Genomic DNA, 27,907 nt, shown 5'->3' with positions numbered 1-27,907 from the left:
GGCCTGACATCCATGCCTACTCCTGATTCTTCATATGTCAGACAGTGGTCCTTCGGTCATCAGCTGGATGGGTTCATGGTCCTAGCAGGCTGGTAACCATTACTGTGCTCACCAGTGCTTTCTGTTTTAATGATGTTCCACACTTTTATTTTGGTAAGTCTTACGTTTTGGTTGTTTCTGAATAAATAACAGCTTTGGAGTCTTTCAGTTTCTTTTAATGCTGTTTTGTTTCCATTATTTACTCAAATTCTCCACTGATAAGCTGCACTGGATTACATTTTTAGTTAAGATATATATTTCTGGTCATTTGTATTTCTGGTCTGACCTGACCTCTTCATCACTGACCTTCAAACCATTCAAGGGCACTTTAGAATGGTTTTATATTTTAATTACATGTGGTTAATAATATTTTATAATCCATATTATCCAACAGAATAGGTCAACTACGTGGACTTACTGTGCTGACAGTTCTTAACTCCAGAAAACAATATAGACTCAGCTTCTATGTATTCACTATGTTATGGTTCTACTGACAATACTGTTATACTTAAGACAGAATGAAAGGATAAAACAGGTAATATTAACAGACCAGGAGCACCAGAGCAGATGAGGCTTTGACAGACAGTCCACCTTCAGGGTGAGAACCCACTAGCTGACAGTCACATCTTGAGGCTCCTCTGGAGTGGCTGTAAGCAAACCAGAGTTGCCCTCTTTGTTACTGGTGTCAAATCTAGGCATATTTAACTTGAAACATACAATGAAATATACATTCATATGATTCCACACTGTAGATATACCCCTATCTAACTTGGTGTTAAAACCTATAGGAGAGTATCTCTTCTGAAACAGGGGTGTTAAGCCCTGCTGTCATGGCCTCCCTCATGCAGCAGCCAGTCTGCTAAGGTATCAACTGGCCAGTAGGGGGCAGGCTGGCTCAACATGAGATTAGGAGAGGGTTGAGGGACGGTGTTCCTCCCGGAGGTCCGCTGGTGGTCATGACCTCACAGACTGCTAGCTCCTGATACAGAGCATTCAACACCTCCAAAATGTGGACTTTGCCTGGTAGAGAGAGAGAGAAAGAAAAGAGAATATGGCTATATAGTTAAAGAGATTTAGAATTGTACAGATGGAGAAGAGTGTCTTGCCTGATAGAATGAGAGTCAGATAGAGAGAGAATATAATATGGATTACATGGGGTTAAGAGGCTTTGCCTGGTGGAAGGGGTGGGGAGAATAAGCTTTATTGCGCTTTAGAGAGACTCCAAAAGATTAAATCATTTATGACAACAGTTTTATAGGCCTAAAAACAATTTAATCAAATAACATGTTTTGATAGTTTGTAGCCTGTACATTCTATCAGTGATTCCTGTTAACATGTGTGTGTTATTAGCTGTGTTGGGGAACATTTCAAAGTAACTTATTACAGTTACTAGTTACAGTTCCCAAACTAGTTACGTTACCTTGTTACTTGCTGTAGAAAGTAAGATGTTACGTTACTTAGTTACTTTACGATAAGTCCTTTGATTCTATATTCATGTGTTGGTAACTTATGCCCAAAAGGCTGATATTTAATCAAGAATCTCTTAAATCAATCAATTATATTGTATTGCAAGTTCCTCCACATTTTCAGGCCAAGCTTATTATACTTCAATACTAGATAGAGCCATTATACAAAAATAACAACTGTAGCATTGTACACTGATACCTTCTCAAAAATAAAACTGCAATTTGAAATCTATTTGAAACAATGTGCATAATCCATTAATGTTTCTTGGCTTTATTCAGAGGTGAATAATTATTAAATCTGTTTTGAAATAATTAGGGAAACTCACGTTTAGAAACAGAACATGTATTTAGATTTTTATTTACTATAAACTATAGTTGACATAATAAAAATGTTCTATGCCTATTAAACGACCACTATTAAACCACTTTTAACACCTCATATATACAAATACAATGTTGGCTACATAAAGTTTATTAACGAAATGAAAGCGTACTCTGCCCTCCTTAATCATTTGGTGTCAATATAGCTCTGAAGTGGCAGCTACATGTTTATTTGGATTAAACAATTGTTTGCCTGGAAATAATAGAGGATGTTTTGGGATCAACTTTGGTTGTCCAACAGAGGATGATTTCTGATCGATATTTGTTTGTCCATCAGGCAAGTTCTCAATCCCAGCAAAACATAACAGCAACCGCGGTGACTGGTTAATGCGAGGGTAATAACAATGGAGTCAAAATCGTAAACTGCTTCGCAAGCCTGAATCCCCAAGTTCACCTGAGCTCAGCCTTCCGCTGCACAAATTCCTAGTCGACGCCACATATCGTTTTGAAATGAATGGGAGATGTACAAGTGGCTTTGGTATACAGGTGCTGGTCATTAGAATATCATCAAAAAGTTGATTTATTTCAGTAATTCCATTCAAAAAGTGAAACTTGTATATTATATTCATTCATTACACATAGACTAATGTATTTCAAATGTTTATTTATTTTAATTGTGATGATTATAACTGACAACTAATGAAAATCCCAAATTCAGTATCTCTGAAAATTTGAATATTACTTAAGACCAATACAAAAAACTCATTTTTTAGAAATGTTTGCCAACTGAAAAATATGGACATGAAAAGTATGAGCATGTACAGCACTCAATACTTAGCTGGGGCTCCTTTTGCCTGAATTACTGCAGCAATGCGGCGTGGCATGGAGTCGATCAGTCTGTGTCACTGCTCAGGTGTTATGAGAGCCCAGGTTGCACTGATAGTGGCCTTCAGCTCTTCTGCATTGTTGGGTCTGGCGTATCGCATCTTCCTCTTCAAAATACCCCATAGATTTTCTATAGGGTTATGGTCAGGCGAGTTTGCTGGCTAATTAAGAACAGGAATACCATGGTCCTTAAACCAGGTACTGGTAGCTTTGACACTGTGTGCAGGTGCCAAGTCCTGTTGGAAAATGAAATCTGCATCTCCATAAAGTTGGTCAGCAGCAGGAAGCATGAAGTGCTCTAAAACTTCCTGGTAGACGGCTGCGTTGACCTTGGACCTCAGAAAACACAGTGGACCAACACCAGCAGATAACATGGCACCTCAAACCATCACTGACTGTGGAAACTTTACACTGGACTTCAATAAACGTGGATTCTGTGCCTCTCCTCTCTTCCTCCAGACTCTGGGACCTTGATTTGCAAAGGAAATGCAAAATTGACTTTCATCAGAGAACATATCTCAGCAGCAGTCCAGTCCTTTTTGTCTTTAGCCCAGGCGAGACGCTTCTGATGCTGTCTTGTTCAAGAGTGGCTTGACACAAGGAATGCGACAGCTGAAACCCATGTCTTGCAGTCTTCCCCATGATTGTGTTTCCTACAGAACTAGACTGAGAGACCATTTATAAGCCTTTGCAGGTGTTTTGGGTTAATTAACCTATTAGCGTGTGGCACCAGGTGTTTTCAATATTGAACCTTTTTACAATATTCTAAATTATGAGATAATGAATTTTGGGTTTTCATTAGTTGTCAGTAATAATCATCAAAACTTTTGTGTCTTGCCCTCCTTGTGCAAGGTGTAAATGTTCGTCTTTTGGACAGCTGTCAAGTCAGCTGTCTTCCCCATGATTGTGTTTCCTACAGAACTAGACTGAGAGACCATTTAAAGGCCTTTGCAGGTGTTTTGGTCCACACCTGCGGATTACCTGGTTTGGGGGGCGCGTTGCTGTCCCTGTCCTTGTCCACCTGGTCATACTTCTGACCTAGTCTAAAATCAAATAGACTCTGGATTTAGCCCAGAGAAATGTATTTATTATTCCAATTGGACTCTTAATATCTCACCCGGCACAGCCAGAAGAGGACTCGTCAACCATCTGAGCCTGGGTCCTCTCTAGGTTTCTTCCTAAAATTCGACCTTCTTAGGGAGTTTTTCCTAGCCACTGAAATTCAACACTACTGTTGTTTGCTCCTTGGGGTTTAAGGCCGGGTGTCTCTGTAAAGCACTTTGTGACAACTGCTGTTGTAAAAAGGGCTTTATAAATAAATTTGATTGATTGATTGAAAATTAAAAGAAATAAACACTTGAAATATATCAGTCTGTGTGGAATGAATGTATAAATTATACAAGTTTCACTTTTTTAATGGAATTACTGAAATAAATCAACATTTTGATAATATTCTAATTCTATGACCAGCACCTGTATGTATCATGTCCTTTATCTGGAAGAGCTGATGCTGCTGTCTTTGCATCCTTTGTTGCCACTTGCTACTAGGGAAAATGTATGCTACGTAAAGCTAATTAAGTTGCACTGATGGAAATTGAGTAACGCGTAATTTAGTTGGAAAAATTACTAGTACTAGTAAATCACTAGATTACTTAAACAATGCGTTATGTTACTCGTTACCTTTAAAGTAGTCTGACTACTGTAATGCGTTACCCACGACACTTGTTATTAGTCTAGACTAACAGCAGAGGGATGTGTTATTGGTCTATGCTGACAGCAGAGGGATGTGTTATTGGTCTACGCTAACAGCAGAGGGATGTGTTATTGGTCTACGCTGACAGCAGAGGGATGTGTTATTGGTCTAGGCTAACAATAGAGGGATGTGTTATTGGTCTACGCTGACAGCAGAGGGATGTGTTATTGGTCTAGGCTAACAGCAGAGGGATGTGTTATTGTTATAGGCTAACAATAGAGGGATGTGTTATTGTTTTAGGCTAACAATAGAGGGATGTGTTATTGTTCTAGGCTAACAGCAGAGGGATGTGTTATTGGTCTACGCTAACAGCAGAGGGATGTGTTATTGGTCTAGGCTAACAGTACTCTGCTGCTACTCACCATGATGTGGATCGCTGCAGGACTCCAGTGTATTCAGTAAGATTTTCCCCAGGGAGCGCCGGGACACATTCAGATCTCTGAGTTGCTGAATGAGCTGTAGAACATTCACTAGCTTCTCCTCCACCAGGGACAAACACACCTAGAGGATAAACCCAACCATGTCATATTCAAACAGTCCATTATTAAATACATACATATTATATTCTGACCATAAAGCAGAGCCCCTTCTGTCTCTAACATCTGTAGTTTGGTCTGTAGCAGCACTTCCTCCCCAGCCCACAAATAGTGGCTTTCAAAACAATTCACCCCCCTTTATCACGCCACATTTTATTTTGTTACAGCATCAAATCTAAATGGATTTAATTAGGAGCTTTATGCTATGGGGATGCCTATCTGCAGCAGGGACTGGAAGACTGGTCAGGATTGAAAAGGATGAAAAAAAGCAATATACAGAGAGATCCTTGAAGAAAACCTGATCCAGAGCACACAATACCTCAAACTTGAGGCAAAGCCCAGGTGAAGATTCCTCTTTCAGATTATAGAATATAAAAAAAATTCACTTTGACATCATGGCCTTTTTTTGTGTTGATCGGTGTCAAAAACACCTAACTAAATCCATTTTGATTTCATGTCTTAATGAAATACGGAAAAGTCCACAGGGGTGAATACTTTTGAGAGCCGCTGTATGACATATCTAACAAACAGAGAGCACTATATTATGTCCTTTACATACTCTCTCAGTCTCCAGCATGTGTAGTTCTGTCTGGAGCAGCTCTGCCTCCTCCACTTTCTGTTGTAACTCCTGGACCAGAGAGTCCTTCATCTGAAACAAAAATTTTTTTACATCATGTCAGAATGAAAATTGCATGGTAAAGTTGTCTGATGATTGAGGGGCCTTTGTTAGTCAAATCTGTTTGTTTAGCACTGCTGGTTATACATCAGTATTAGGTTGCCTTTCCAGACAGAAGACCAGTTGCTGCGGGAGAACTGATTTTCCAACCTGACTCTAAACTTGTATTTGACAACGACTGATGTAAAAAGTGCATTCATTTATGTCACAGTGGACTTGACTCTGTATGAATTATATGCTGATGTACCCTTTGCATCCAAGGAACACTTTCTTAAAAACGTTGGGTGTCCTGTTGAATCCCTGTTGAGTCCTTGGACCACACCTCAGGACTACCTGGCCTGAAAAAATCTTAGCTCTATTTGTCCAAATCCTCCTAGTTGTGTTGCAGATCTAGTTGCTGTTTGATGATTCCTGTTGTCACAACCCACATGCATGTATTGACCTGCTAATCATCTAAAATGCAAAAACATTGCTGTGGCTGACAAAAGTCATGCACTCTCATAATGTTCACCTGGCACAGCCAGAAGAGACTGGTCACCCCTGAGATTCCTGCTCCTATTGTGAGCCACATCTTATTGCTATTTGAGGTTTCGCACTGGGTATAATTATAAGCACTTTGAGGCAAAGGCAGATGTAAAAAGGGGTTTATAAACAAAATGTAATTGATTGATTGACTGTGCAGAATTTCCAGGGTGAATTGTAAGGTTTGCCTTGAATGAAAATAGATTTGAAGTCAGGACAACAGAATTAAGCCAGTATGATGTCTTACCTCTACACCCTTATTAGCACAAGATGTGGAAAATATGTATTTCTGGTTGAAAATCAGTTGTAAAGCCCATCAATTTTCTTTGCTGAGTTATATCAATGCAGTCATTATTACTGTTTCAGTGTTAACAATAATGATTTCATATAATCATTATAGTCAGTCAGAACATGTCAGCAACAAGGCTGTCACTTCAGACTGGTTTTATTTTATCCTCCTGTGAGTGGGGACCAGATCTCACAACACATGAGCTCAACCCAAAGAACATCTCATTCTACCCAATCTGAAATTATCCTGGTAGTAATAATGCCACCTGACTGTAACCAGCAGGATACATTCAGCACCACCTCAGTGCTCTAATGGGTCAGGCGAATTCCAGTCTGTGTTGGGAAGCTTTGTGGAGTGTTTAAAGTGTTACTGCGGTCAACATGCTGAGAACCAGATGGAGGCTTCAGTCAGGGGGGCGTGGCTTTCTACTGCTGCCTATTTCTGGCTTAGTTTAATGGTGAGGCTGGGAGCTGAGCTCAGGGCTAGACATGCTCTGTGGTTGGCTCATATTTGAAGCCCAGGTTTTTATAACAACCTCCAGCAAGCTGTTTAAATCCCGGCACTCTTCTTTAATCTAATTTTACAATATTAATGACAGAAACAACAATACCAGAATAATGACAGAATGTACTGGGAGTTGTAACTAGTAAACTGTGTTTTGCCTGCCCATGTATTGGCATGTTACGAAGGTGTGGCAGTGTACCTGGTCCATGTTAAATGGGTGTGGCAGTGTACCTGGTCCATGTTAAATGGGTGTGGCAGTGTACCTGGTCCATGTTAAATGGGTGTGGCAGTGTACCTGGTCCATGTTAAATGGGTGTGGCAGTGTACCTGGTCCATGTTAAATGGGTGTGGCAGTGTACCTGGTCCATGTTAAATGGGTGTGGCAGTGTACCTGGTCCATGTTAAATGGGTGTGGCAGTGTACCTGGTCCATGTTAAATGGGTGTGGCAGTGTACCTGGTCCATGTTAAATGGGTGTGGCAGTGTACCTGGTCCATGTTAAATGGGTGTGGCAGTGTACCTGGTCCATGTTAAATGGGTGTGGCAGTGTACCTGGTCCATGTTAAATGGGTGTGGCAGTGTACCTGGTCCATGTTAAATGGGTGTGGCAGTGTACCTGGTCCATGTTAAATGGGTGTGGCAGTGTACCTGGTCCATGTTAAGCTGTGCCTGTCGTGCCTGGTTTTCCTTCTGCTCCAGCTGTTTATTCAGCCTTGTCACCTCCTCAATTAGCTCTATCACAGCACTCCTCCTTTCCTCACTCCTCTCCTCCTCTCCTCCACCTCTCCTGCTCTCCTCGCTCCTTCTGGAACCTCCAAAGTGGGATAGCAGAGTTTTCACAGCTTTGTCATCACACCTGAAGAACAGGAAAGAGACATGTTAGAGATCACAGCTTAAGTATTGGGAGGAGAAATGTTAGTTGAGAATTGTATAACATGTGTTAGGTTATTGAGGTTAGGGTTAAATTATGTTAAGGTATATAGGTTAACCTATTGAGGTTAGGGTTTGGTTATGTTATGGTATATAGGTTATGTGTTTGAGGTTAGGTTTAGGTTATGTTAAGGTATATAGGTTAGCTTATTAGAGTTAGGTTAGGTTATGTTAAGGTATATAGGTTAGCTTATTAGAGTTAGGTTAGGTTATGTTAAGGTATATAGGTTAGCTTATTAGGGTTAGGTTAGGTGTTTGTAGTATGTACCTGTCTCCACAGCAGGACAGTCTGGTAAGTATCCTCTTGACCTCAACCACCTGTCTTTGTTGTTCCCCTGTCCAGAACACACAATAATACACATAGTATCACAGTATTACACAGAATAGACCAGTTATACATACAACACAATAAAACATACAAAAATACTGTATTACACAAAGTAACACAGTAACATGCAAAATAACAGTTTTATGCATAGTAACATAGTTATAGACATAAAAACACAATAAAATAAATACTTAAATACTCAAAGTATCAAAAATGTAATTCACACAGAAACAGTAATATGAAGAGTAACATAGTAATACACAATGAAACAAGAGTGACAAAGTTATACAAACACTACCGTTCAAAAGTTTGGGTTCACTTAGAAATGTCCTTGTTTTCCATTAAAACATACATGGTATATAGGTTAGGTTATTTAGGGTTAGGTTATGTTATTGTATATAGGTTAGGTTATTTAGGTTAGGGTTATGTTATGGTATATAGGTTAGATGTTTGAGGTTAGGGTTAGGTTATGTTATGGTATATAGGTTAGGTTATTTAGGTTTGGGTTAGGTTAAGTTATGGTATATAGGTTAGTCTATTGAGTTAGGGTTAGGTTATGTTATATGGGTTAGGTTATTGAGGTTAGGGTTAGGTTATGTTATGGTATATGGGTTATAGGTTATTGAGGTTATGGTTAGGTTATGTTATGGTATATAGGTTTTGATATTTGTTTCTGACCAAACTACCAGTGCTCACAGCCCAGCACCGTGTAGCTCGATTGGCATCTGCCAGCGAACATTAGAATTGGCAGGTCTGTCATTGGCACTCCATTCTCTTCACAGATGACAGCAGGTTCATACTGAGCACATGTGACAAACGTGAAAGAGTGAAAGAGTCTAGAAACACCATGGTGAACGTTATGCTGCCTGCAACATCATCCAGCATGACTGGTTTGGTGGTGGGTCAGTGATGGTCTGGGAAGGCATATCCTTGGAGGGTCGCAAAGACCTCTTCATGCTAGCAAAGCAACACAATATCATGGATTTTTGTGACATTACCCAAATTTCTCATTAAAAAAATCATGACATGCACACGTAAAAGTGTTTTCATGTGTGGGACACGATTTTCTTCCTATGGCAACCTCGTACCAAAGGCAACCACTTTTCGTGTACATTAAACAGTTTACATGCAGGAGTCAGTGCAAAATAAATGTTTGTTAATTCTTCTGTTACCTCACAAGTAGTCTGTAGTGAGACTGAAAATGCCAGCCTGAAATATATTCCCATCCCAGATCAAATACGTTCCAAATAAATATCTTGCTGTTTTTGTGCAAACCGTAAATCAACAGCCGAGGCATTGTATTAAATACATAATAAGACGTTTGTGTAAAACACACAAAAAACTGAAGCTGTTACAGAGAGAAATTATGAAGAAAGTCACGTAATATACAGTACACACCTTCTCATTCAATGCGTTTCCTTTATTTTCATGACTATTTACATTGTAGATTCTCACTGAAGGGATCAAAACTATGAATGAACACGTGGAATTATGTAACTGAAAACATGTCTTATATTCTTCAAAGTAGCCACCCTTTGCTCTGATTACTGCTTTTCACTCTTGACATTCTCTTGATGAGCTTCAAGAGGTAGTCACTTGAAATGGTTTTCCAACAGTCTTGAAGGAGTTCCCAGAGATGCTTAACACTTGTTGGCCCTTTTGCCTTCACTCTGCGGTCCAGCTCACCCCAAACCATCTCGATTGGGTTCAGGTACGGTGACTGTGGAGGCCAAACAAATCTCTTCTGCTTGTTGCCTCTCCTTAGCAGTGGTTTCCTAGCAGCTACTTGACCATGAAGGCCTGATTCGTGCAGTCTCCTCTTAACAGTTGTTCTAGAGATGTGTCTGCTGCTAGAACTCTGTGTGGCATTCAGCTGGTCTCTAATCTGAGCTGCTGTTAACCTGCGATTTCTGAGGCTGGTGAATCAGATTAATTTATCCTCAGCAGCAGAGGTGACTCTTGGTCTTCCTTTCCTGGGGCGGTCCTCATGTGAGCCAGTTTCGTTGTAGCGCTTGATGGTTTTTGCGACTGTTCTTGGGGACACATTCAATGAAAAAATGCCACTAATTAACCCTGACAAGGCACATCTGTGAAGTGAAAACCATTTCAGGTGACTACCCCATGAAGCTCATTGAGAGAACACCAAGGGTTTGCAGCACTATCAAAAAAGCAAAGGGTGGCTACTTTGAGGAATCTAAAATATAAGACATGTTTTCAGTTATTTCACACTTTTTAGTACATAATTCCAAACGTGTTCATTTATTGTTTTGATGCCTTCAGTGAGAATCTACAATGTAAATAGTCATGAAAATAAAGAAAATGCATTGAAGGTGTGTGTCACGGTGCGGTGAGGATCAGTGCCACCGTCCGGTACACCTCCAGTTCCCATCACTCCACAAACACATCCCGGACTTGTCTTCGTGTCACATGTCTTCAACTATTCACACCAGGTCCCAATCATCTCGTTAGTATGTGTTTAAATGTTTCCTCTCTGCTCCCCAGATTTGTCGATCATTGTTGTCACTGTCTGTATGAACACGTAACTGGTGAGTGGTTTCCGTTTTGTGCTGTTTAAAGGATTCAGCCCCTTTGTTTACTTTAAGTTTGTTTTTGCATGCTCGTGTTTGTTTTTTCATTAAAACCTACATCGAGTTCATTTCGCCTGCACCTGGTTCCTCCACTACCGCCACCATCGTTACAGTGTGTCCAAACTTTTGGCCTGTACTGTACATAAAAACTAGATCCGTATATGACATGAATCATTAAGAAAACTGTGTCCTGTACACAAAATAAACCGCCTTTTACGTTCACTAGAAAATTGTGTCCTGTACACAAAATAAACTGCCTGTTACATTCACTAGAAATTGTGTCCTGTACACAAAATAAACTGCCTGTTACATTCACTAGAAAATTGTGTCCTGTACAAGAAAAAAATGCCTTTTATGTGTGCATGTCATGATTTTGTAATAAAGTATTTGTGTAGATGTCATGAAATCCTGTGATACTGTGTTGAGCCAATGGTACCCTGACTGCTGAAATCCCCAGACCCATCGTCAGACCTTACGCTGGTGCAGTCGGCCCTGGGTTCCTCCTGGTGCAGGACAATGCCCGGCCTCATGTGGCCAGAGTATGTAGGCAGTTCCTGAATGAAGAAGGCATTGATTCCATTGATTGGCTCTCACATTCCCCAGGCCTGAATCCAATTGAGAACCTCTGGGACATTATGTATCGATGCATCCGATGCCACCAAGTAGCGCCACAGACAGTCCAGGAGCTCACTGATGCCTTGATCCAGGTCTGGGAGGAGAACCCCTAGGACACCATCCACCATCTCACCAGGAGCATGCCCAGATGTTCTCTGGAGTGCATACAGGCACGTGGGGGCCATACACACCACTGAGTCACATTATGAGTTGCTGTGATAAAATTCATGCCAGCTGGAACAGCCTCTGATTTCAATTGTTTACTTAGATTTTCGGTGTGAGTTTGAATCAGCCCACAAACGGTTGGTGATTTTGATTTCCATTGAACGTTGTTATGTCATTTTGTTCTCAACTAATTACACAATGTACAATAAAGATTTTGATCTTTAATACATTTCCTTCATCGAGACCTGATGAGTGATTTAAGTGTTCCCTTAATTTTTTTTAGCAGTGTAATACACAGTAAAACACATTGATACACACGTTTCTGCTTGCATTTATAGAGTAAAATCTGTTTACACATGGTTTCGCACCTGTCCATTTCTCCTCCTCCTCGTCTGATGCTGCCTGGCCTTCTACTGACCTAAATAACACACCTAGACAACACAACACAAAATCAATACAAAATTGATACACACTGGCCTTCTACTGACCTGAACAACACCCTGAAACAACATAACACAACATAATATTACAGTTTTTATTAATCTTATGTCTTGAATGAGAATAATTTTTTCAAAAAAATAAGTTCAAATCTCTGAACAATTAGTTTCTTGCTCACACCAGATTAGAATTTCTCATTCATTTAAGCAAATTGCAAGTGTCTTGGCACATGTGTGCAAAAGAATAAGCACAATTGTCTACAGTAGGCACAATACCTACATGCACATGGCTTGCTAATCCAAACTGAAGAGTTGATTCTCAGTGAAATTGTCATACTCTTCACAACTTCTAAACTTTCTTTCATCGTTTGAGCCATCTCATGCAAAATGATCAATTCAATTATCAAAATCTGTCAGATGTACATGTATATTCCATAAATGTCTATTACATGGAAAGTCTGTGATATCTGCTATATTGGCAAATTACCTGCCAGGTGACATAGTAAGGAAATAGGAATCTCAAGGAGATTTATCCCTCGGTGCATCACAAGGGAAAACATCAGATGTGATGTTGATGAAAATGTATTCCCAGAGTGACAGGATGTCCACCAAGAAGATGGGAACTTGTAGTGTTACGTACAGTGAGAAGGTACAATTCATTCATTGTTTTTTACAGAACTACTGGATTTTTCATTGATGCAGTTTTTTAGTTTTCATGGATGTCATTCTGTGGCAAATTTTCAGCTCTCTATTTTTGATTTTGTAAGTAATAAATATGTAAAAAATGTATATGCAAAAGTGAATTTTCAGTTTACATGTAACACATTGCTAAATTGACTGTACATACAAATGTGCATATGCCTTTTCTGTGTACGACTGTATTGTACAGTATTCACTTTTCCCATAAACTTCTACCTCTGTTGAAACTGGTATCTAAAAAGCTCAGTGTGACACACACCAGCATTCAGCAAGACAAAAAAGTAGACTGCAAGGTTGACTGCCATGGTGAAAAAACCAGTATGGCTTTTGACCAGTACAGCTCACACAATGAGAAAAAAATATATATATATTTTGGTGGCACTGGCCAATTTACTGACACAATAACTAGGTTTTGAAGCATGAATTGTTTGGGGTGAGTTACTACAAGTGTTTGGGGTGAGTTACTACAAATGTTTTGGGTGAGTTACTACATTGTTTTGGGTGAGTTACTACATTTTGCAGACAAGCCATAGTGTTGTGATGTCCCATGAAACAGTTGTGACGATTGTACCTAACAGTTTAGATAAGGTTAAGACTGTTTCAAAAAATTTGCCAAAGCGATTGAGAAAAACTGTAATACACAGGCCATCTACTGACATGAATAACATACCTGGAAAACACACCTACACCATATTAATACACACACCTGGACAAAACAACAACATAAAATACTACACACCTGGACAACACAATAACGCATTATAATACACACCAACGCTTACATGTGAAAAATGGGAACATCAGAAATCCACACACTACAGCCATTAGTGTTTACCAGTATCTGGGGTGATCTCAGAGTGGCCAGTTGGGGATCGGCGGTCCTGCTGGTTGTTTAGGCCACACCTTTGTACTGGTTTGCTGGAACCACCAATCTGCTGCTCTGTTCTGGTGCACTCTGGGAACTGTAGTTTACATACCTCTGACCTGAAGTAGAGCGAGAAATACTTATAGGCCAGTACAAAGGTGAAAAACATAGGGTTAGGTTATGTTATAGTATTCTGAGAGGGTATACTGTAACAGGGGAGGGGACTAAGAGGGTATACTGTAGCAGGGAGGGGACTGAGTGGGTATACTGTAACAGGGAGGGGACTGAGAGGGTATACTGTAACAGGGAGGGGACTGATAGGGTATACTGTAACAGGGGAGGGGACTGATAGGGTATACTGTAACAGGGAGGGGACTGATAGGGTATACTGTAACAGGGAGGGGACTGATAGGGTATACTGTAACAGGGAGGGGACTGAGAGGGTATACTGTAACAGGGAGGGGACTGAGAGGTTATACTGTAACAGGGAGGGGACTGATAGGGTATACTGTAACAGGGGAGGGGACTGATAGGGTATACTGTAACAGGGAGGGGACTGAGAGGTTATACTGTAACAGGGAGGGGACTGAGAGGGTATACTGTAACAGGGAGGGGACTGAGAGGTTATACTGTAACAGGGAGGGGACTGAGAGGGTATACTGTAACAGGGAGGGGACTGAGAGGGTATACTGTAACAGGGAGGGGACTGAGAGGGTATACTGTAACAGGGAGGGGACTGAGAGAGTATTTGGAAACAGGGGAGGGGGCATAGTAATTCACTTCTACATGCATCGTAATAATTTAATAGGGGCGATGACGGCGCTAGCTAGCAGATCTGGGTGGAGTAATATAATTGGAAGCAGGCTTTGCATCTTTAAAGTGTTTTAGAAACTGGGTCAGCTAAAACAGTTTGACTAAGGAAGGTGTGGAGAGTTAAAATATGATACATTTGATGATCTGGATCAAACCTAAAACCAGTAGAACTCAATGACAGCATAGCATAATGGTCAAACCAAACTGAAGGCTTTGCATTAATCTATCAAATAAGCAACTTCTCCATCTTCAGCCATTTATTCGTTTTCCTTTCAAACCCAATTTCTAAATTTATTATTTGGAACATATTTCCACTGCAGCTCACCACCAGATCAATCATTCTGCCATTATTCAACTGTTCTCTCTCTCTCGCTCTCTCTCTCTCTCTCTCTCTGTCTAACTGTCTGTCTATCTGTCTGGAGTCCAGTGTCTGAGGATATCCGATAGGGGGCCTGAGAGAATCACAGTAAGCGTTTCCAGATGACAATGTCCTGCCATATATTTCTGTGTCTTGCCAGGAACAAAATCAAAGAAAGACTTTTCTCAACAGCTTTGCTATGCTACATCTTGGAACCATGCAAGTGAGCCCAGTCAGAACCACGCCATTCCAGGCTTAGCCCAGCCAGCACAGTCAGAACCAGCCCAGTTAGAACCAGTCTAGTCAGATATGTAATGTAGCCAGCCCAGTCAAAACCAGTCCAGTCCAGTGGTTAATTTGAGCCGGATCCTGTCGGAAACAATTTTTCGGGAGAACGTTTAGAGACCTATATCAAAACACTGTGGCCTTCCCATTTTGGAAACCCAAATGTATCATGTACTTCTGAACACTACCTCGGATGCCCAGTTCAATTCCATTTTAGCCCAGAAAGAGACAGCAAAAAAAATCTGAAACACTAAAAACTGAATAATTTAAGACCAAAAATGTCTCTATGAACTAAGATCCTGCTAGATAATCTGCAAATGCTTTCCAGGCCACCATAAAATGGGTTGAAGATGCGTTTGAATTGTGAGGTGTACATTGATGTTGTGTGGGGTTATGTGTCATTGTCTGTGTGTGTATTTGTGCGTGTCTGTGTCTCTGTGTGTGACAGTGTTTCTATGGCTATGAGTATGTGTCTCGGCTTGTGTTTGTGTGTCTGTATGTGTGTGTGTAGGGGGGGCGGGTCTGTGTGTCTGTATGTGTGTCTCTGTGTGTGGGTGTATGTATGTATGTGTGTGTATGTATGTGTGTCTCTGTGTGTGTCTGTATGTGTGTGTCTCTGTGTGTGTCTGTATGTGTGTGTCTCTGTGTGTGTCTGTATGTGTGTGTGTAGGGGGGGCGGGTCTGTGTGTCTGTATGTGTGTCTCTGTGTGTGTGTGTATGTATGTATGTGTGTGTATGTATGTGTGTCTCTGTGTGTGTCTGTATGTGTGTCTCTGTGTGTGTCTGTATGTGTGTGTGTAGGGGGGGCGGGTCTGTGTGTCTGTATGTGTGTCTCTGTGTGTGTGTGTGTATGTATGTATGTGTGTGTATGTATGTGTGTCTCCGTGTGTGTGTGTCTGTATGTGTGTCTCTGTGTGTGTCTGTATGTGTGTCTCGTGTGTGTCTGTATGTGTGTGTACGTGTGTGTGTGTGTGTGTATGTATGTGTGTCTCTGTATGTGTGTGTAGGGGGGGCGGGTCTGTGTGTCTGTATGTGTGTGTCTGCATGTGTGTCTGTCTTTCTGTGCATCTGCATGTGTGTGTCTGTGTGTGTCTGTATGTGTGTCTCTGTGTGTGTCTGTATGTGTGTGTGTAGGGGGGGCGGGTCTGTGTGTCTGTATGTGTGTGTCTGTATGTGTGTCTGTGAAGAAACCAGGAGCACACAGAGCATGACTGGTCACCATGGAAACATGGTGACTCCGGAATGAAGTGGTACCAGAGAGGCTCAGTGTGACTGATGACTCTTTAATGGACAGACACAGCTATGCTGGGGCCAGAGAGATAGACAGAGCTGGGATGGGGATTGGACAAACAGAAGGACAGACACACAGTGAGACAGACTCACAGAGAGACAGATAAACAGAAAGACAGAGAACAGCACAAAAAAAACATGGGTGGTCAGAGGAGAGAGATTTTGTAAACACTCTGATTCAAGAGAAGTTGAAAATGAACAGCAATTCCTACTCCACTACTTTAAGTATGAGTGAATTAGAGATTGAAATTTAAAGAAGTTATTACTACTGTAGTTTTATGGAACTATATCAATGGACTCTAGGTCCTGATGTATAGGGTTCTATATCTGGGTCTCTAGGTCATGATGTATAGGGTTCTATATACGTGGTCTCTAGGTACTGATGTATAGGGTTCTCTATCTGTGGTCTATAGGTACTGATGTATAGGGTTCTATATCTGTGGTCTCTAGGTCCTGATGTTTAGGGTTCTATATCCGTGGTCTATAGGTACTGATGTATAGGGTTCTATATCTGTGGTCTCTAGGTCCTGATGTTTAGGGTTCTACATCAATGGTCTCTAGGTACTGATGTATAGGGTATATATCTGTGGTCTCTAGGTTCTGATGTTTAGGGTTCTATGTCAATGGTCTCTAGGTCCTGATGTTTAGGGTTCTATATCAATGGTCTCTAGGCCCTGATGTATAGGGTTCTATATCAATGGTCTCTAGGTCCTGATGTTTAGGGTTCTATATCTGTGGTCTCTAGGTCCTGATGTTTAGGGTTCTACATCTGTGGTCTCTAGGTACTGATGTATAGGGTTCTATATCTGTGGTCCCTAGGTCCTGATGTTTAGGGTTCTATATCCGTGTTCTCTAGGTACTGATGTATAGGGTTCTATATTTGTGGTCTCTAGGTTCTGATGTTTAGGGTTCTATGTCAATGGTCTCTAGGTCCTGATGTATAGGTTCTATATCCATGTTCTCTAGGTACTGATGTATAGGGTTCTATATCTGGGTCTCTAGGTCATGATGTATAGAGTTCTATATCTGTGGTCTCTAGGTCCTGATGTATAGGGTTCTATATCCATGTTCTCTAGGTACTGATGTATAGGGTTCTATATCTGTGGTCTCTAGGTCATGATGTATAGAGTTCTATATCTGTGGTCTCTAGGTCCTGATGTATAGGGTTCTATATCTATGGTCTCTAGGTACTGATGTATAGGGTTCTATATCTGTGGTCTCTAGGTCATGATGTATAGGGTTCTATATCTATGGTCTCTAGGTACTGATGTATAGGGTTCTATATCTGTGGTCTCTAGGTCCTGATGTATAGGGTTCTATATCTGTGGTCTCTAGGTCCTGATGTATAGGGTTCTATATCAATGGTCTCTAGGTCCTGATGTTTAGGGTTCTATATCTGTGGTCTATAGGTTCTGATGTTTAGGGTTCTATGTCAGTGGTCTCTAGGTCCTGATGTTTAGGGTTCTATATCAATGGTCTCTAGGCCCTGATGTTTAGGGTTCTATATCTGTGGTCTCTAGGTCCTGATGTTTAGGGTTCTATATATATGGTCTCTAGGTCCTGATGTATAGGGTTCTATATCCATGTTCTCTAGGTACTGATGTATAGGGTTCTATATCTGTGGTCTCTAGGTCATGATGTATAGAGTTCTATATCTGTGGTCTCTAGGTCCTGATGTATAGGGTTCTATATCTATGGTCTCTAGGTACTGATGTATAGGGTTCTATATCTGTGGTCTCTAGGTCATGATGTATAGGGTTCTATATCTGTGGTCTCTAGGTCCTGATGTATAGGGTTCTATATCTGTGGTCTCTAGGTACTGATGTATAGGGTTCTATATCAATGGTCTCTATGTCCTGATGTTTAGGGTTCTATATCTGTGGTCTAGGTTCTGATGTTTAGGGTTCTATGTCAGTGGTCTCTAGGTCCTGATGTTTAGGGTTCTATATCAATGGTCTCTAGGCCCTGATGTTTAGGGTTCTATATCTGTGGTCTCTAGGTCCTGATGTTTAGGGTTCTATATATATGGTCTCTAGGTACTGATGTATAGGGTTCTATATCTGTGGTCTCTAGTTCCTGATGTTTAGGGTTCTATATCCGTGTTCTCTAGGTACTGATGTAAAGGGTTCTATATCTGTGGTCTCTAGGTTCTGATGTTTAGGGTTCTATGTCAATGGTCTCTAGGTCCTGATGTTTAGGGTTCTATATCCGTGTTCTCTAGGTACTGATGTATAGGGTTCTATATCTGTGGTCTCTAGGTTCTGATCTTTAGGGTTCTATGTCAATGGTCTCTAGGTCCTGATGTATAGGGTTCTATATCCATGTTCTCTAGGTACTGATGTATAGGGTTCTATATCTGTGGTCTCTAGGTCCTGATGTATAGGGTACTGTGCTGATATATAGGTTATATGTCCATGGTCTGTAGGTATTAGGTTGATGAATAGGGTTTGGTGTAGGTACTGGGTTGGTCTGATTAACAGTGTAGGATGAGACAGGAGAAGAAACGGTGTGTCAGCTTTGTATTAAGCTGGAGGCTGATGGACAGAATAGATCACATAGGGTTGTGACTATGTGTTTAAAGCTAGGCAGTGATGGGAGGACCGAGAAGGAGGAGTCAGATTAAGATTCTCAAGAGTTGGATCATAGGCAAGCTGCAACATCATCTGGAATATTTTATTTAACCTAGTGGAGTCATTTAATCAAGTACTTTATGTTTTAATTGTCTGAATCTGTTGTCTAGACACCCTTATCTGAACACTGTAATGTATACACTGTTATCTAGATACTGCTATCTAATCACTGTTACCTAGATACCGCTATCTAATCACTGTTACCTAGATACCGCTATCTAATCACTGTTACCTAGATACTGCTATCTAATCACTGTTATCTAGATACCGCTATCTAATCACTGCTATCTAGACTCTGTTATCTGAACAGTATACTATCTAGACACTTTTTCTCTGACTTTTTCTTCCTTCTATTACTGACTGCTACTTTATTGCAAAAGGTTTTTTTTACCATCGAGTCCAAGGATCTGAGTTTGAGAAACGCTGAGCTAGTTGGCAAGTTGGTGATTTTGATACTGCAAATGTTTGCAAATGATTATATTTCGATTAATTGTGCTGCCCCACCTCAGACCAAAGACATAAAAATCCACCTGAGCCACAACAAACTGCTAAAGGGTGGTTTGTAGGGATCCTTCTGACACCCTCTCAGGCCCCTTACAGACAGATGAAGGGGTGGATCTAGGGGACAAAAGATGTAAAAAGGCAAGATAAACGATCTTGAAAAACATGTCCCTTGCTTCGTGAACAAACAGATGAGTGTTTGCTTCTTCCTCCAGATGGTACATTTTCGTCTCCCCCTCTGTTCTCCTCCCCCTTTCTCCCCCTCCACTCTCCTCCCTCTCTCAATCTCTATTCTCATTTCCCCTCACCCTCCTCTTCTTTACCAGAGTCAGGCCTTTGCTGCTCTATTGGAGGGTTTATGTGCCTGTCTGGTTAAACTGACAACAGCCCTAAACTACAGGGTCCTGTTGGCTGGGGATGTAGTGAGACTGTATATGTTCCCACTGAAGCCTATGCCCTCTCTTCCCTACCCTCTAACTTCCCAACACGCAACATCTGAGGTTGAAACTAAATACCATGTTTTTTTCTATGTAATTCAACTGGTATGAAATTGAAGTAGTTCAGTAGGTAGAGGATGAATATGATATGATGAAAATGATAGTCCATTTAAAAGCACAAAACATACATTTCCCTGTAGATCTCTGCTGTGAACCAGTGGCAGAATGTTTTTCACTGTAGAGCTCTGATGTGAACCAGTGGGAGGAGAAGATTTTTCACTGTAGAGCTCTGTTGTGAACCAGTGGGAGAAGAAGATTTTTCACTGTAGAGCTCCGATGTGAACCAGTGGGAGGAGAATGTTTTTCACTGTAGAGCTCTGCTGTGAACTAGTGGGAGGAGATGTTTATCTTTAATTGATGGAAATACATTTTCTTCAATTGGTGGCAAATACTCAGGGCTCTGGGTTCCCTGAGGCTCAGTATCTGTCAGTCTCTTTGGCTTCATCAAGCCCTTAGTATCTGCCAGTCTGCCAGTTTTCCTTCTCCACTATAAATCCTTGTAGATCTAAAGAATGCATTTTCAAAATGTTCCCTGTCTCCTGCCGTTTTAAACTTAGGAAGACTTGAGGTCTTGGCCCACACCTGAGTACCAGGCTTTAAAGACTCGTTGCTTTCCCTGTCCAAAGTTCTCCTGGTTGTGTTGCAGATCAAGACGATACCTGATGATTTCAGCTGCCACTGTGCTGACATCTCCCCCCCCGTGTTGTCTCTGTCCTTGTTCATCTGGTCATGCTTCAACCTGGACTAGGTTTTAATAGACTCTGGACTCAGCCCACATGCATTTATTAATCATTAAAATTTGTACTTTTAATATGTTCACCCGGCACAGCCAAAGAGGACTGGTCACCCCTCTGAGCCTGGTTCCTCTCTAGGTTTCTTCCTAAATTTCGGCCTTCTTAAGGAGATTTTCCTAGCCACTGAAATTCAACACTACTGTTGTTTGCTCCTTGGAGTTTAAGGCCGGGTGTTTTGTAAAAGCTCTTTGTGACAACTGCTGTTGTAAAAAAAGGCTTTATAAATAAATGTGATTTATTGACTGAGTCTCTCTGGCTTCATGAAGCCCTCAGTATCTGTCAGTCTGTCTAAATGTAAAGCATGCACATTCTGAATAGAAATTGGAATCATGCGTTTCAAGGCTAATGGAAGCCCTTCCTTTCAAGTGATAAAATCACAGCTGGACCCGAACCACTGACCCTAACCATTGACCCTAACCACTGACTCTGACCACAATAACCCGGACCACACTGACCCTAACCACACAAAGACATGACGTTAGTGGCATATGCCCTTGAAGAGGGTGCCAATGCTGAATGAACAGTAGCAATAATATCCAAAGGCAAGACTCTTTCTAAGAGATTGGACCTCTCAAAGGCTTGGCTTATAGAACACAGTCCTCAGATGGCAGAGCTGCCCATTGACCTGGCACTGAGACCTGCAGGGCAATATGCACAGTGGCTACTGCTGCTACTGCTGTTACCTACAGCAACAGTACAGCTTTGAAATTAAAATGGATGTAGCCTATGTTTAACTGATATAACAGTGTTCTTTATAGAAATAGATTTTGATGTCTTACATTACTTGCCTACAACTTCTCAACTTCTCTTGTTGTGTGTGTTGTGGCTGTTGGCACGTTTACTAGGTCTATTGATATTTACATGTTTACTATGTACAAATCTTTATACTAACCTATCTGCCACATCTGAATGCCCTTCTGGAAAAATGAATGAATTACACTCCCCCAGAGATGATAAGGGTGATGACAACATCTATAGACCCTTGTGGAGTATGGTTGCTAGGAGACATGTGAAGGAGTTTTCAAATCCATTCTTCCAAAAGAGAAGTGTTGTGAGATTGATGGGAACCCCTCCCCCTAAACCATCTGGACTAGCAAATCTATTGTGGTGCTCAATGAATGATTTGGATTAAGAGCATCAATGGAGCAGGCATGAAAAGAGTTCATAACTCAACCTTAAAGGCTGGAGTTGTGGAATAGCAACATTTGCTATTTATGTTGCAAAAGTTTAAGGGTTAAAATCAACCAGAAACAGAAAACAGACCACCCTTTAGAGTGTGTGTGTGTGTGTTTCACTAAGAGCACAATCTATAGAATTTGATGGCTTTCATTAAAAACAGAGTCAACACTGACTTCCCACAGCATCCAATCCTACAACACAAAAGTCTACTGATCCGGCACAGCCAGGAGAGGATGGACTATCCCTTAGAGCCTGGCTCCATTCTAGGTTTCTTCCTGGGTTCCCGCTTTTGTAGGGATTTTTTATAACAATTGTGCTTCACCGTCAGTTTGGAGTTTTAGTATATTAATAAGAATTTTATGAATAATGTTCAATAAATTACATTTAATTGATTGAATGTCATTTTAAGAAAAGTACCACTGTTCAATAGAATACAGTGTCTAGCTGAGATCTTCCAGGACTTTGGATTGTTGTTATGTAATAAAGTATATATCCTGAGAAACAAGCTGGCATGTTTCAGTATCCAGATTAAAGTCAGTGTTGTTGTAGGTATCCGGGGACTGAGTCACATTTAAATATTATTCAGTAGTTATGATGCAAGGTCATCTGGAGATCAGTTTTAACTGGACATTACATTTGACTTCAATTTGACATCACCAGAATGTAAATATTTACTAATGTTCTTATAGGAATCAGCTAAATTAAGCCAACACGTAGATTCTGATTACAGGATGAGACTTTTAATAAACAGACAGAAAAATTCTGTTATGCACTCAAAACAGAGCCTTCCTTCAATACCCGTTGCCAGCTGTAGCAGTCTCTACCCAGTATTGGTCTGCCACACACGTAGCTGGCACACACACACACACACACACACACACAATCACCCCAAATACACTACCAACCCAAACAAACCACATTAGTATGAGAACACCTGACCACATCAAAGTTCCACTAATTACATGACTGAGAACTACTGTTGAACAGCTACCAGGAAGGCCCAGCGTACCAGACATACTGTTGAACAGCTACCAGGAAGGCCCAGTGTACCAGACATACTGTTGAACAGCTACCAGGAAGCCCCAGTGTACCAGACATACTGTTGAACAGCTACCAGGAAGGCCCAGTGTACCAGACATACTGTTGAACAGCTACCAGGAAGCCCCAGTGTACCAGACATACTGTTGAACAGCTACCAGGAAGCCCCAGTGTACCAGACATACTGTTGAACAGCTACCAGGAAGCCCCAGTGTACCAGACATACTGTTGAACAGCTACCAGGAAGGCCCAGTGTAGCAGAAATACTGTTGAACAGCTACCAGGAAGGCCCAGTATACCAGACATACTGTTGAACAGCTACCAGGATGGCCCAGCGTACCAGACATACTGTTGAACAGCTACCAGGAAGGCCCAGTGTACCAGACATACTGTTGAACAGCTACCAGCAAGTCCCAGTGTACCAGACATACTGTTGAACAGCTACCAGGAAGGCCCAGCGTACCAGACATACTGTTGAACAGCTACCAGGAAGGCCCAGCGTACCAGACATACTGTTGAACAGCTACCAGGAAGGCCCAGCGTACCAGACATACTGTTGAACAGCTACCAGGAAGGCCCAGTGTACCAGAAATACTGTTGAACAGCTACCAGGAAGGCCCAGTGTACCAGACATACTGTTGAACAGCTACCAGGAAGGCCCAGCGTACCAGACATACTGTTGAACAGCTACCAGGAAGGCCCAGCGTACCAGACCTACTGTTAAAAAGCTATAGATGCGAAAAATCCATATCATACAAGACATGCCACCAGAGATTTAAACAAATTATGCAGATATACTTCTATATTCTTCTGCTGGATCCAAAAAATTATTTCATGACATTAAATGGTCCAATCAGGATGTTTTACCTCCGACATGCTCTGGATTTGGGCATAAGTGTGTTGTTAGAAATCAGCCGTTTCGTATAGTGGTGAAATAATGATCACGTACCCGGTCGTCAAGGGAGAGAGTAATTCAATTATTTATCGCAGCATTTGATAGTCTATTGTTCATTATTTTACAAACTCGATTTCAAAGAAACTTCCGGTGGTCCTCTACTTTGTAGACATCGCAGTCCAGAATAAACAACACATTACCTTAAGCCCATTGGCTGATTACTGCCGTGCTTTGACTGAATGTGACTTCCTGTGTATAAATAAACAGATGTTCTTTTGTAATCTAAACATAACAAGCATTAAACGTACACTTCTAGACTGTGACTGGTTAATGGATGTATCCCTTCAAGTAACTATTATTCCTTCCTATAATAGAGTCAGTATTATTACTCCCTGTAGTAGTATTATCCATACCTTTAATAAGGTCAGTATTATTTCTATCTCTAATAATCAATATTATTACAATATATAACAGAGTAGTGTTCCCACATGCAATAGTCAGTATCATTCCTACCTGTAATAGTCAGTGTTATATTTACCTGTAATAAAGTCAGTTTTATTCCTACCTGTAAGTCAGTATTACTCTTACCTGTAATAGACATTGTTATATTTACCTGTAATAAAGTCAGTATTATTCCTACCTGTAATAGTCAGTATTATTCTTACCTGTAATAAAGTCAGTATTATTCCTACCTGTAATAGTCAGTATTATTCTTACCTGTAATAAAGTCAGTATTATTCCTACCTGTAATTATCAGTATTATTCCTACCTGTAATAGCCAGTGTTATATTTACCTGTAATAAAGTTAGTATTATTCCTGCCTGTAGTAGTATTGTATTTGCCTATAATAAAATCTGTATTATTCCTACCTTTAATAGTCAGTATTATATTTGCCTGTAATGAAGTCAGTTTTATTCCTACCTGTAATAGTCAGTATTATTCCTACCTGTAATAGTCAGTGTTATATTTGCCTGTAATAAAGTCAGTATTATTCCTACCTGTAAGTCAGTATTATTCTTACCTGTAATAGTCATTGTTATATTTACCTGTAATAAAGTCAGTTTTATTCCTACCTGTAATAGTCAGTGTTATATTTACCTGTAATAAAGTCAGTATTATTCCTACCTGTAATAGTCAGTATTGTATTTGCCTGTAATGAAGTCAGTTTTATTCCTACCTGTAATAGTCATTGTTATATTTACCTGTAATAGTCAGAATTATTCCTACCTGTAATAGTCAGTATTATTCCTACCTGTAATAGTCAGTGTTATATTTACCTGTAATAAAGTCAGTATTATTCCTACCTGTAATAGTCAGTGTTATATTTACCTGTAATAAAGTCAGTATTATTCCTACCTGTAATAGTCAGTATTGTATTTGCCTGTAATGAAGTCAGTTTTATTCCTACCTGTAATAGTCATTGTTATATTTACCTGTAATAAAGTCAGTTTTATTCCTACCTGTAATAGCCAGTATTATATTTACCTGTAATAAAGTCAGTATAATACCCAACTTTAATAGTCAGTATTATTCCTGCCTGTAGTAGTATTGTATTTGCCTATAATAAAGTCTGTATTATTCCTACTTTTAATAGTCAGTATTATTCCTACCTGTAGTAGTCAGTAATATATTTACCTGTAATAAAGTCAGTATTATTCCTACCTGTAATAGTATTAATCCTACCTGTAGAAGTGCAGCTCCTGTTCCAGCTGTTGGACGTGTCTCTGTAGTTTAGGGACTCTGCTAGCTTTGGCCTCCAACTCCTTGACCTTCCCCAGCCCGCTGACCAGAGCCTGACGTGCCTCCTCCACCTTCCTCCTCATGTCCCCCTGTTCAGCCCGCAGTGCACAGTTACAAGCCTCCAAAGCTAACATTGCTTCCCTCGACGACCTCAGTTCCTGTTCCAGCTTTTGATGGAATAGCATGGCCTCTTCCATCTGCCCATCCTGTGAGCTCCTAATCAGGTCAATATCATGAAGGAAACTCTGCAAGCTCCGCAGGCTAGAGCATTGGCTGGTGGTACTGCTGGCCTTCAGGGGGCGGGGGTGCTGACTGGGCCCATAGCTGCGGTTACTGCTGTGGGTCCTCTGGACAGCATGTTTCTGATGGGAGATGAAGCACCCGCTCTCTGGTTTATGTTTGGAGTGACTTTTCCACAGTCCAACCTGGAAGAACGGTGGTTGGCCAGGGTTAGTGAATAGTCAGACAGCAGACAAAGGGAAAATCATGTTTATTGGACTGCGAGAGGGAGGGACAGACTGACTGGCTGACAGACCGACTGACAGAATGACACAGACAAATTGAAAGAGAGACAGAGACTGCCAACTTGATATCAGCTTTTATGGCCTAATAACGGCAAACCATACGATGCCCGAAATTACCTGCAGAGCCAAGGCGCGTGCATCACTGCTCTGTAGAGCCGCTCTCATGTCCTCCACCAGTTCTCTCAGACTTGCATTCTCATCCTCTAATTTAGTGATGCGGTCCTCTGCCTCCTCTAGAGCCACGATCTCCTCGTAACACTCCCGGCTGCAAGATGCGCCCAGCTGCCGACAGCTCGGAGAATGTATTTCGGAGGTCGGCAATGACTCCCAGCTCGCTTTATTACCAGCCCCTGGAGAGAGCAACTTCTCTCGCCGCCTCAGAGGGCTCCTCAGGCGAATCTGAGTCTCTATATGTTCGCTGTCTTTCCCGACCAGTAACCTCCCATTCTCGTAATGGCTCCCAGCCTTGGTGCTAAAATATCCGCACAGTTTAGCGTGGAATTGTCTGAAAGCAAACTCACTGGGCAAATTGTCCAGAACCCCAAAACATTCTTCCGACTCAGAGTCTTCGTTCAACCCCAGAATCTCACACAGGATATTAAAGTCCTCCAGGGGTATTTTCCCATCTCCGGTGCAGTCCATATGGTGAAAGATTTCCTGAAGGTACTGGTCTAGTCCAGTCGCTAGAACTATTATCTCGTTCTCCACTCCTCGGTCCAGTCCATAGTGGTAAGCAAGAGTACTTACTATCCATTGTGTCCTGCGAGCGGGTCTGCCGTACGGATCACAACTATCTGCTTTATCCGTGATTTTCTCCATTCTCTTCAACTCAGTAAAAATCCATCCATTGTTGTAAAGAATGAAATAACGTTTGCAGGAAACCTATATCAGTACATTTGTATGTTGTAGCATCCTATGTCCATGTTCTTATAATGTTTCCAACGACTGTAGAAAGTTTCTGCAGAGCTCCTTTCGTGCAGACGGGGCGTTTCTTGGAAGTGCGGTTTGGCTTGGCTCGTACCCCCCTCCCCAAAAAACCGGGGTAAACTTTGAGATGGTTTCCTATGTCAAGAAATGTACATAATGCTTTTCCACGTTCGAATACTTTTAGAGTTGGGTAAACTATACTTTGTATATGGGTTTGGCTCAATAACAAAAATGACAAAAAAAAAACCACAAAGCACGCTAAAAAGGGCAATAAAAGAACGAATCAAGATGGAATATAACTATTGTTCTATTTACAAACGTCTTTGCATTGATCTATCCGAAACAACAGGTCAAAACTAGTCAGCTGCAGTTTCCTTTGTTTTGTCAATTAGTCTAAATTAGACCAGTTGGTTAGCTGTTAGAACTGTTGTCTGTCTGGGCAACCGACAGATGTCAATACGACTTCATTGTTTGAGTCCGCAAGTGAGGCAATTGTTTGAATAACGGAGTATTCATGAATGAAGTCAATTAGGCATTTATAATGTTGCTTATTTTCTACCACATTCAATAATAATTATGAAATAAAACATTGAATTAATAAAACATTGAGTAGATAGTGTATTTTAATGAGAACATTGTGTTTGATTTATATAAAAAACCTAATTCTATCTAGTTCATCAATTCAAGCGTTTGATTATACCTGCTTTGCAGGCTTTCAAAGCTCCCGAACCACCAACGTTTCAGATCTTTATATGTGTTTGCCATGGAGATGTATTCACCATGTTCTATGATGATGTCACCGCGTAACTTTCCCACTAA

The 27,907-nt window shown here is 41.0% G+C and overlaps 1 protein-coding gene across 2 annotated transcripts; it reads right to left on the bottom strand.

Annotated features, from left to right (window-relative positions):
- efcc1 (EF-hand and coiled-coil domain containing 1) lies at nt 1–27,173 on the bottom strand. Of its 2 annotated transcripts, XM_020052426.3 has the most exons (9): nt 26,279–27,172; nt 25,581–26,062; nt 13,588–13,736; nt 11,985–12,047; nt 8,189–8,255; nt 7,639–7,846; nt 5,560–5,649; nt 4,827–4,965; nt 3–1,059 (listed from the first exon to the last, which is right to left on the bottom strand). In XM_020052426.3, the coding sequence occupies exons 1-9, from the start codon at nt 26,978–26,980 to the stop codon at nt 935–937; spliced, it is 2,025 nt and encodes a 674-aa protein (XP_019907985.3). In that variant the 5' UTR covers nt 26,981–27,172; the 3' UTR covers nt 3–934. The 2 variants fall into 2 exon arrangements, with proteins under 2 accessions (XP_019907989.3, XP_019907985.3); XM_020052430.3 differs by lacking the exon at nt 11,985–12,047 and having other exon boundaries at nt 1–1,059; nt 26,279–27,173.
- Nucleotides 27,174–27,907: the final 734 nt, after the last annotated feature.

This window comes from Esox lucius, chromosome 2 (genome assembly GCF_011004845.1).
Source record: "Esox lucius isolate fEsoLuc1 chromosome 2, fEsoLuc1.pri, whole genome shotgun sequence".
In the NCBI taxonomy this organism is placed as follows: Eukaryota; Metazoa; Chordata; class Actinopteri; order Esociformes; family Esocidae; genus Esox; species Esox lucius.
Note: the sequence above shows the minus strand (reverse complement) of the source record. Positions and strands in the feature narration are given on the sequence as shown.